The sequence below is a fragment of the Colias philodice genome, chromosome 10 (genome assembly GCF_061535455.1).
Source record: "Colias philodice isolate Cphi_HAF_F1 chromosome 10, ilColPhil1 Martin Lab GWU primary, whole genome shotgun sequence".
NCBI classification, from domain to species: Eukaryota; Metazoa; Arthropoda; class Insecta; order Lepidoptera; family Pieridae; genus Colias; species Colias philodice.
Genome location: NC_143095.1, coordinates 7,331,763 through 7,343,636, shown reverse-complemented (window position 1 = coordinate 7,343,636; position 11,874 = coordinate 7,331,763). Strand labels below are relative to the sequence as shown.

General features: G+C 32.5%; 1 protein-coding gene across 2 annotated transcripts; it reads right to left on the bottom strand.

Annotated features, from left to right (window-relative positions):
- Positions 1–106: 106 nt before the first annotated feature.
- Positions 107–10,034, bottom strand: LOC149485275 (aminopeptidase N-like). Of its 2 annotated transcripts, none has more exons than XM_089700028.1 (14): positions 9,314–10,034; positions 7,358–7,522; positions 6,876–7,163; positions 6,517–6,697; positions 5,844–6,124; positions 5,326–5,500; positions 4,857–5,034; positions 4,492–4,595; positions 3,642–3,836; positions 3,232–3,422; positions 2,788–2,964; positions 1,754–1,903; positions 1,437–1,515; positions 107–1,019 (listed from the first exon to the last, which is right to left on the bottom strand). In XM_089700028.1, exons 1-14 carry the CDS (start codon positions 9,976–9,978, stop codon positions 804–806), a joined length of 3,045 nt encoding a protein of 1,014 aa, XP_089556154.1. In that variant the 5' UTR covers positions 9,979–10,034; the 3' UTR covers positions 107–803. The 2 variants fall into 2 exon arrangements, with proteins under 2 accessions (XP_089556154.1, XP_089556155.1); XM_089700029.1 differs by having other exon boundaries at positions 1,446–1,515.
- Positions 10,035–11,874: the final 1,840 nt, after the last annotated feature.

The window sequence follows — 11,874 nt, the reverse complement described above, 5'->3', positions numbered from 1 at the left end:
AAAAATTATAACTAACTAATTAAAATTATAAAGATTTATAAATCTTAAAAATTAATAATAGATTATTAACATATTAAAAATGTTAAATTAAGACAAAAAAGTTCACTTTGTGCAATATTGACGTGTTTTATCATAAAATAAATTAACGATTAACATTAAATAGCATAAAAATAATAAATGATTTAAAAATACGTCTATAAGAATCAAACAATCAAGTTACAATTCTGTAACAAGATGTGACCGTTCATAGTTTTGCTTACTTCTAATTCACAATATTTGCTTTTACTCATTTGCTTTATATTTTTCTGAACTTCTGTCAGTTAACGCGGGCTACTCACATACATACACCTACAGGGGCAATATTGGCAATTTATGAGATGTGTATAGGCATGTAGAGGCAATTTAGAGAACATCTGAAATTGCTCCGACCGCTGCGCAACCGATATTCCCCTGCGACAGATGTGTGAGTAGGCCGCTTAACTATTGTTATTAAATAAAATTATGAAATTTAGTTCCATAATTATTACAATTACCTTAAATAATGTCATAGCACAGTGAATTAGATTTCAGCCTCAAAACATTAAAACTATACAAAATTATAGTATTATGTTTCATCAAACTACCCAATCATTCCAACCTTAAAATATCCTTACAATATGTTAAACTCCTTATGACTATCAAAATTAAGAATAAAAAATAAGACCCCAATAAACTTAATTAACATCTAAAATTACAATAACAAAAAGAATATAATTGCGTAATAGTTATACTAAGATATTATAATGATTAAACAAACTATCCAACTAATATTGATTAAATAATGCGACGAAAAGTCCCAAGGCGATCAGTAGTACTGACACCATCACTGTATGAGCGTCATTTTCGTCTATCCACTCATATACAGTATTTAAATATAGAGTGTTCCAAATAAGATCTTCTTGCAATTCTTCTACTGCCCTTTCAGCTGATGTCTCGGAGTCATCCAGTTCGCTGAATCGCGACTTAACCCAGTTGGTGAACTGAAAATAAAGTTATCTTTGAGCATTGCGAAGTATGATATTCCTTTATTATTTAAAAGGGGTTCGAATCCACGTCTTTTGCCGTTCCGTGGCGACACCTGACCTCTTTGCCACTCATGATTAAACCCCAACAATAGAATTTCTTTTATTCCTTCAATTTTAGGAGCTTAAAGTTCTTATTTCATTTATATGAAATTGCAATGCAGTAGTGGTCCAAAGGATATAGCACTTCAATCAGTAAGCCGTGGGGTCGAGATCAGACGTAGGTATAATATTAATACGATTTTGACTGGATTTGCTTGGTGAATTATTACCAGGCTCATAGGCTCATGGGAGGCCTGTGTTCTAGCAGAATATGAGCTAATTATCATATAACAGATATTATGACATAAAAGATATAAATAACGGAATACATACATCATTAACCATATCCCTGTCACCTAAGTTTTTGGCGACTACGTGCAAAACTTCTTCCAGTTTCTCTGGGCCTCCGTACCTGAAAATTTGTTATGATCTTATTTGTATACTGGAAATGTTGAAGTAAGTATAATAATATAATGAAAAGTGCATAAAAATGAATCTAAACTCTCGTTTATCACACCAATTCTAAAAATACTGAAGAAGGCTCTCCAAGGTTACTTGTCCCCTTTTATATATTCTAGTTCAAGGTTCTTAGTCCATGACCGGCTATGTTTAATACGGTTATTAATAAGCGATATATTATGCATACTTACATATTTCTTATTTCTATAGTTCTTAGAGTGAGGAAGTTCAAAGCAATGCGGACATTTTGGGGACCAGTAGACGAAACAACCGATTTAAATATTCTGGATCTCTCTTCAGTGCTGTAGGGACTATTGGCAGCAATGGTCTGGTCTAGCAATCTGTTAAATAATTATTATGAATTAAATAAGTTACGACGGAAACTTATAAATATTCTTATGTATTATTTATGTATATGTTCTCTGGAGTTTCAATCGAAGCCTATTTAATTCATGAAATAAAAACTTTTTTTATTTCGAAGTTAAATAACTGTACCAATTATTTTTGACATACCTAGTATTAAATTCTCAAACTATTAAAACAAGTCACACGAATAAAAAAAATATGCAATACAAAAAATAAGAATTAAAAACCAGAAATTCGTACCCTGAGTATTCTAATAATTATTTCTTTGTTCGAAATTAAAAGAAAAAAATATTCGTTCTATTTTAACAATTAAAAATGCAAAGCCTTTGTGAGTTAGCATAAATAAGACCAATGCAGGTCACCACAACGGTCTTTGAGACAAAGGCGTGTAAACAAAGAGGAAATTTAACATGCCTATTACTGTGCTAATATCAGTAGGCCGTGGACGACAAAGGAATTTTTAAATTAGAGCAAGTTTACGGCTTATATTAACTTAAAGCCCAATATTATCAAGTTTACAATTTTTAATAATTTAGATCTTGATTAGATGTACATAAAGTAAAACATAAAGTCTCACGGTATATTCAAAAGGCGTAGAGCATTCTTTCGTTTTTCTTAGTGCGTTCGAAAAGATTATACCTATGCAATGTTCTAAAACTGAAAAACACTGAATACGAGTTTTCGTTTACACTAAAAGATCACGAAATAATGCTCTAGCTCTAGGCTCTATGTTCGTTTGATGTAAATGCACTGTTGTATTAACAAATCCAATATGAAAGTTCATGCGATGCATTCTACCCATTCAAGTAGACCATCATTCGAAATGTAATCCTACAACCAATTCGGTTTCGCAACTTACGTCTGAATGAAAGTGTTGTCCTGCGAACAAGCCAAGGATTCTAAAATGACCACTCTTTCGTGGGCATTGTTGACAGTTTCGATATATTCAAACAAAAGGCTTCTCTCTTCCTCACCACCGGACATTACATTGGCACAAAATACAGCAGGACGCAGGTCAGCTGGAATGTTGGGGTTCCTGAAAGGTAAGAAATCAAAATATCTGATTGATAATCTTTTGGATATTTTTATAGGTTGTTATTATGTAATATAAAATATGAGCAGCTACTTCCGTATAATTAACTAATTCCAAATTGTTGCACCTATGATATTCTAGTAAATTAAATCTCAATTATTTTTTTATACAAAACAATGTTTCATGTACTTTTCTTACGAGATTCATGCTCAATATTAAATAAATGTGTTTTAGTTTCTTTTTTTCGTTTGGTTAAAAATATAATCTTACACAGCATCTTTATTATTCGGATCTCTGAACCAGTCAATAGCAGCAGCGATGCAGGGCTGATAGCCAACTGTGCAGGCGTGGCGCATCACCAGGCCGCGGACCAGGGACGTCATAGCTGGCTCATTTATATTTACTTCTGGTGTAAAACCTAGCTCATTTTCCAATGTCACGATTGATCTTCTCACCATTCTCTGTAATTTAATATCATTGATTTATAGTATACAGATAAAATCGACACGTAGGTACAAGCTATCATTTGGACAAGTGTAGTCTTGTGAGCTATCGTTGGATGAGTGTTTCAATGTTATTTTATGTACGAGTGGACGGACGTATTTTTTATAGATTCCTATCAACTTTTAAAAGACAGCCTTGACTGTTATGTATAAAGTTTGCATACAAAATCAACTTACACGATAAATAGCCGGATCCAGATCGTCATCATCATCAACGTGCGCCAAGAGACGAGTTCTCAAGAAGTCCATGCTTCTAATGAACGCCTTCCATACCACGTATTCGGTTTCATGCTCCATAGTCAAAACCACCCTGAACGCTATATCGTAATCCACCTTACCAGCTCGCGCTAAGTTCAGGGCATCGTCAACTAACTAGAAAATAGATAAGATATGATAATCTACAGATTCGTTTTAAGTATTATCTAAAAAGTATGGCGTATTTTTCCAGTACCTAAGTAGAGATAATGGCTCATCCCCTAATACAGCTGCGCACTTAGTCCTAAAATAGTATCTGAAGTACTACAAAACAATATAAGTTCTTTCAAGTGATCTCAAATCTCGAACATAGTCTTTATACCACAATATTGTAATTATGTTCTTTCAAAGCCAGCATTTTAAAAATATTGTTTTGGGAGCACGTACAGAATGACCTTTTGGAAGATTTTTTATTCTGGCTTTCAATCCTTTGAATTGATTTCTATTCAATCAATAAACAATTTTTTATCAACACACGAGTCTAATGTTTCCACAGATTTTTAGTGTTCAACAATGACAACAGTAAAATATCATATACTTCCATTACATGTTCATTTCGACATTATGTTTATTGAATATTGATATAATAATATAAAAAAGAGCGTGTGTGCCGAGCACACGTGTCAGAAGTGAAACTTCAAAAGATAAAAATTTACCAAAATCACCACCTTACTCCATGACGTGATGCCATGACGCGATCGAAATTTCATTCGCAACGCGCCTAAAGAAGTCTCACTTAAAAAAAAATCTAAAATCTAGCAGTTATACTTACTGTTGCTCGGTTTATAGGATGAATGGTTGCCCTTCTTTCAGGATCTTCTAAAGCTTCAATAATTCTTTCCCATAGTTCATTTTCGTAATTCACGCGGTAGTAACCTTTATATTCAAATAGACATTGGTTTTATTGTATTGTATATGTTCAAAGAAAAAAGAAATTATTTAGGTATATTTGTTAAAACATTCCATAGCATAAAGACATTTTGATAAGTTTTGTATTAACCATCGAGTTGTTTTTATGATTTTTTTTTTAATTATAAAGTGACATTTCATAACTATTTAAAAATTATCCATAAAAATAGATAAAAATTGGACAGAGAAGTCAAAAATAGGTATTATTATTTATAATGATAATATTACCTTGTCCTTGAATATTAAACAGCACCCAGTCTTCTTCACCTAGAACCATATCTAAGCTGACTGTAGATTCCATAACCATCACAGGATAAATGTTATCAAAGTTTGGACTGACACTAGTCGTGTAAGTTAGTGGTACCATGTAAACCGTTATTGGCCTTGAAGAATATCCGAATCTTTCCTGAAATGTATTTGTTGTTACAGAACTGGCTTTCATTTCATAAACAGACAGGTCCACAAAGAAAAGAACCTTTGCGAAGTAATTTCTGCGCGTAAGAGCTCTGAAGCTATTAACTATCGAACTATTATTATCAAATCGTCTTCGTTGTTCTATTTTAGAGGATGATTTTTCAATCTACTCTAAAAACTTAACTAATCGTTTCCATTTTAAAAATTTCAAAAATGCTTTCCAACCTACCTCGTATTATTAAAACTGGCAGTGTTCTATATTAATTACAAATAGAAAACTTACCTGCGACACAAAGACACCGGTTTGTTGCAAACCAACTCGGATAATAGGATAATTATTTTGCAAAGTCCAGGCTTCCATGAAGTCTATAACACTATCAATCAATTTGTTTGCTTCACCATCCCAGAACCCTTTTACTGTATCGTAGAAGTTTCGAGAGTTTATGTTTGACAGGGCGCTGTAAAATAGAATATTATATAATTATTATTTTAAATGATGTATTCATTTGTCCGCATGTAATTGTTACGTCCAAGGTTAAATAATTGCCTCTGGTTACGAAACTTGAAATGTTTAGTAATATGTACTAAAAATTACTCAAATATTTAACTATGTATTTTTCTACTGAGTGAGGTGAGTGACAAAGGCTCACGGCAACGCTACTGTCGAGGCAAGCGAAGCTATTTTGGAGCTCTAGTTGAAAGATTTCTGTGTTCAAATGACGTTAAATAATTCCAATTCCATCATTGAACTTGCAACAGACAACGTAACAAAGTCTACTATTAATTTATTAGGCCACTTACTCAGTTTGAAGAAGTGCTGATGCAGCGTCTTTGATGTGATCCTTTTCGGGATCTTTGGATAGAGTCAAGCTTAACATGTGAAGGATTGCAGGGGCTTTTGTTTTAACCAATCCGTTAATATTCTCTCGTATTTGGTCTTCATCAAATAAATCTTCTGCCGCTTCCAATGGTAATGCAGCCCTATATCCGTCATTTAGTAAGCTTTCTTGTATAACATCGCTAACAAATACAGCATTCATATCTATCAATGTATCATCTACCCCTATAGGATTTGTTTGAAACTGAAAATTAAGAAAATAGTTTAAAATTCAAACAGATATTCAGAGCAGAGACACCTCTCTTTCAGATCTCTTAAGAGTTTTCTATTAATTTGATACAGTTTCCGGGTTTCAGTTGTACAACAATGTTTTGTTACTAAGTACTTATGTGAAAGGATACTGTATAAGTGTATAGTTGTATACTATTTATAATTTGTATCTTTACCTCTTTATGAAAATGTATTTTTAAAGTTGAGATTTTGAAATTAAGTAAAACTATAGGTTATCAGATTAATTTATACGTAAATTAAAGTGGAACTAGTAAATTGTGTGCTATATTTCAAAATCTAAACATATGGAAGAATTTAACAACTCTTTGCAATAATATTGAGATGACCTTTATAAAATATACATACATCTCTAACAATGCGATTCGCAGCGTAGCTTCCGAGTCCCGCGACAACCCATTGATATTTCCAGTTATCTGGTACCATAACATATCCGAACCATTGTCTGGATATAGCTTCTGATAATTTAACAAGACCTGTTTTTCTTTGGTTAACAGATGCTCCAGTTTCCATTAAAACATAGGGCTCCCTATATAAGTGACATAATATTTTTAATTACAATGTATAAAAAATATAAAAAAAATAACCTCTAACATTGGAATAGTTTGTAAGAATAGAAAATTTGAAAAGTATTATCATGTAAGTACAGTCAGTTTTATTAAGCAAAACATTAGATAGCACAACACAATATTATTAAAAATACTTACCAAATACAAATTGTTGACAAAGCGTACCAATCCCTATCAACATCTGGCATCGCCATAATATGTAATCTTCCATCTTGGTTAGCGACAATTTGGTCATGATCTTTACCCGTCCATGTGTTAAAAGAGCTAAAGAAGTTACTAATTGCTACACTGGCTTGAGAGTCCTGATTGCTACGACCAGGCCGAGCGTACAGAGCAACATTTGCAATTGGAAAACTTAGAGCATTCATATTATGTGCAACCATCCCCCATAGATGCGGTACACCCGACATTGGCGTGAAGTGTACTCTGTAAAGAAACATTACATGAAAAAACAAAAGATTTAGATAAAACTTACTCAGATTTGGTAAATATGTGCAAGTGATGGTGTAACAAGCTATACTTACGCATAACATTAGCGACTTAAAAGTCTTCTCATATTATGTAAGCATGAATATCATACTATCAAATTGTTTTATGAATCAAGTAAGATAAATACGTACTCATTTTGGGGACGTGGATCAACTAAAATGGAATTAGCTATTACATGTTGATAGTTGTTTATGCCAGCAAAATTGAAAGATATGGTAGTGTGAACATTTGGCTCATCGATGCAAGGGAAGACTCGGCGAGCGTTGGTGGGATGTAAATTCATCGCTACGTAGGTACTGAAAATATACATACATATTAAACATTTTTATATTTTGTCATTAAGATTTGACTATAATAATTTAGAAAAAAAAATCGTGTTTATAATTTATGAATTGATCTGTTTTAATCCGGACAGTTTTGTAGAAACTCAACCAGAAAATGCAGGTTTTTAATACACCGAACAATAAATTGAACGCAAATGTTTAAATATAATTACTCTTGATCATAGCGCCCCACATATAGCCCGATGCCTGGACTTCTCAATTGGCCTGTATATTCTACGTAGACGATAAATAGTGACGAACTCTGGCTGGGCGTCACTTCTAACACTCCATCACTTAATTCCCACGTTGAAGGGATGATATTTGCAGTTGTAAATCTTGCAACTGTTACGCTTGTCACCTCAATATTTTCAACATTAAATTTTAGCGGGTCCTCTAGTGTCTCTTCGTTTACAACCACATCTATTACAGCCCGTCCTTTGAATGCATTGACACCATCCAGCGTTATCTCAATTGCGTATCTTGGTGATTTTAGTCCTGGTCTTACGTTATTACTGTGTGTTAGACTAAAGTCCTCATTTCGTTCCAAGTTATTATCTACTACTGTATTACGTGGGTGATCATTTGTTCTTAAGACTTTATCATTTATATTTTTTATATCAGATATAAATTTAATGGGTAAAGGTTTAACTATACTATTAATCAATATACATAATAATGAAATAGTTCTCCATTTAAATTTTAGGAAAGCCATTGCACTTCTTCACAATTTGATCAACGAATAAAGATGATCACAAATAGGTCGAATATTGATAGCTCACAGAAATACTTAAGATAATGTCACCCGTTCATGATCCAGTTGTGATAAAGCGAATATATCTAATTTATCTCAAAATTCTGAGTATATCGGTTTGCAGCTTTTGCGTAACATGTGTTTATCTCGAATACATTTTTAAATTTTGTGTTGGAGTTTGAATAAAAATTTTATTTGAGTTTCATTTTTTTAAACAAGATAGATATACATTTCCCAAAATGTGGACAACGAATGAAGTAAATTTTGAAAAACATAATAATATTATATTTTTACCGCACCCGGTTTCGCTCAATAAAAAGTTGCGTGTGCAAAAATTAGTAAATATTTACAAGTTCAAAAATCAATTGCTTAGCGGTAATATTATTCTGTACTTATTGCCACACATTGCTTATAATTTTATATTTTATTTTTAATACTAGTATAAGATTGACATTATTAGATAAAAAAAAAATGTTTTATTTTGTGAGATAGGACAAGAATGATGACACCATCATTCCAGAAAGATAAAAATCATCTCAATTTACTATGAGATATACTATCACTATTTTTCGTTGAATTTTTTGTGCATCAATAATTTGATTATGAGTGAGAGATTTCTTGAAATATGATTATCATTTGTAAGATTATAAGAAAAATTGGTAAAGTTTCAAGTGTTCGTTCTATATAAGATTCTGTAAACCATTTTTATGCGCTTTTGTCTCTCCTACACAAGCATTGTTGTTGTTGCCTCAGGGATTGCAATTAGAACCAGGTATGTTCTTACAAACAATAGATGGTGAAATATTACTTGCAAACGTTTTCACGAATTTTTGTTTATTTCTGTAAATGTTTTCGTATAAGTAACTAAGATTTTATATAAGTTTTCCATACGATGAAAACAGTTACTCGAAATAAATTTAAGTGTATTTTTTAAACTATAATGTATACCTTCATATTATAGTAGTAAAAAAATGTATCTTTAGTATTTTAAAAATTTTAGGTGGAATACTTACTCAGTTTCATAACTGCCACTATACAGCCCGATGCCGGCTCGTGACAAGGATCCTCTATAGCGTATCTCAATAGTATATAATGTTGCTTCATGGCCAGTATTAATTTCCAATAGACCGTCGTCTACCACTACTTCATCAGGGGCTCCAAAATTGGACCCAGCTCCTGCAGCCAGCAGGACAGAGTCTATGTTTAGATCTTCAAAGTGGAATATCAAAGGATCTTCAGCTGTAGCCAATTGGACTTGCACTCTGAGAATAGCTACCCCGTTAAATGTTCCGTCATTTAGTCTTGGTTCCAGTGTAACTTCGTAGCTAGTGACAACCATTCCGTCTCTTATTTGGTTGAAAAGTGTAAAGTCCTGATTCTTTGTAATTGCAACTCCTGGATCGTATTTCACGTCATTAACTAATTCATAGTCGTCTTCTAAACTTTTGCTACTGTTTCCGGGGTTTATATAATCGACTTCCAAACTTTCTTCTTCAGTTTCCGTGGAATTTTTATCATCGTTATTAATGTTGATGTCATCTTGAAAATCTTGCAAATCAAAAGGGTTAATTACATCGTCACTAGGAAAGGTCACTGTATCGATTCGAGTTCTTAATGGCAGTGAATTGATTGACACAATTACGGAAAAAATCACAATTATTTTATTTAAGGCACCCATTTTTTTTCCTAGTTAGTAAATATATTCCAACGAGCACCATACCCGTATCTAAACTATATTCGAGTCTTCTTAGAACTAACACACAATCCCATATTTGGTATCTTGAAGAAAGAACGTCATAGGAATATGATAAATGATTTTATCTGATACGTACACTTGAAGATGTGAAAAGTGTGTATTGATAAAATAGCAAAGTAAGTTTCGACATATGTCCGAATTTATTATCACTTTTAAGACGATACACAAAAAAAAATCCACTGCTTGGCGGGCGGAGTCTAATAGCTCGCTATCGCGAACGCGGGTGTGCGCGAAGTCATTCTTGCAAACTCGCCGCGCTGCCGCTGGCCGACTCGGGACAAACATGTATGGAGTCGTCATACAGTTATAATATTGTTATACATTTATTTAATTGTTGATTTATTGGTTTTATTTTCTTGCTTATAAACAAATAATCTTCTTTTTAACAACTACTTAGACATTATTAATAATTATTATTATTTCGTAATGTTTACTTTATTACAAAATAATATAGGTTATAAATAATCTTTAAAATAACAAAAAATATTGTTACTCTGAAAAAATGAAATGGTACTCAATAACGCGGACTACTGAATTGATTTAGATAGAATTTGATGCTGACGTAGATATTACATCAGGCCCAGAAATGAAAGGTACTATTTCTGAAAGAAGTTATAAACCCTAATTCTTCTCAGTCAAAGTCAAGAGTGGAAGATATCACTAATACAGTAAAACTGATGCGAAACTTTGGATGTTAATTTGTATATTTTTTTGTTAGTTGTTACTTAATCACGTCAAGACTACATTACCAATTTTGATAAAATATAGCTAATTGCCTGGATTTACACATAGGATACTTTTTATCCGAACTGAACACTTCTGTGGGATAAAACAGGATTCACGATATAACCTAATTCCACGCGGGCAAAGCCGCGGTCGGAATGATATTTTTTTAAATAAAAAAATTGTTTTAAAAAAACACAAAATATATTGACGCATGTATATATTTTTTGCACTCTATTATAATTGTAATTATTCATTACAAATAATCAAAATAAAATAGCCAGAACAAAGTTAGGCCCTGGTAGGGTAGGTAGGCAGGTACAGCAATGTGAGACGAACACTGGCTTATTTATACCAATAATAATGTATTATAAACATTAAATTAAGTTTACAACAAAAATACATAATATTAGCTAATGTGAAAACGAATCAACCAATCATCCCACAACAATGAAATGTGCACACAAATATTCATCCAAATCGGTTCATGTGATTAGGAGGAGTGACTGCAGCGCCATCTTCCGGGCCCAATTGTGTTTCCAGATCACCCAGGAACTCAATTTAATATACTTACACAAAATTTTTCGAAATGAAAACTCACATTACTATGTAAATATGAATATAAACCTGTTTTAGTACTAAGCAATTTCCCGCACAGGTGTAGTAAGTATAAATGAAATAAATATCAACATCAAATTCTTTATACAACATACTTATCTACCACCTACTAAGAAATGTAATTCATGATATTTTTTCGTATTTTTTTTTTAATATAATACTACTCCAATGAGCTCCTGTTCCATATTACGTCCACCATACTTCCACTAAGTTCACCATGATTTTTTATTTCTTTGCACTTTGTTGCTTTTTGCTAAAAATGGAATCATGCGATAAAACCAGTAGAGCGTTGATAACATACATTTTTGACTGAATAAAGGTACTTACGAAGGAGTGGGTTCACATTGTGAACAATCAGTGGGTTTATTTTCCTTATGGATTCCGGATTTCTGAAAAGATTATCTATGCTATAAATGAAAAAATCTTACACATTCGTTATGTACTTAAAACAGGGGTACATATCAAACATCGTCTATA

Coding starts and splice junctions, on each gene's coding strand:
- LOC149485275 (XM_089700028.1), bottom strand. CDS start 9,978: ATGGGTGCCTTAAATAAAATAATTGTGATTTTTTCCGTAATTGTGTCA. Junction 6,125..6,516: donor CGAATCGCATTGTTAGAGAT/GTATGTATATTT, acceptor CTTAATTTTCAG/TTTCAAACAAATCCTATAGG. Junction 5,035..5,325: donor CCGGTGTCTTTGTGTCGCAG/GTAAGTTTTCTA, acceptor AATACATTTCAG/GAAAGATTCGGATATTCTTC.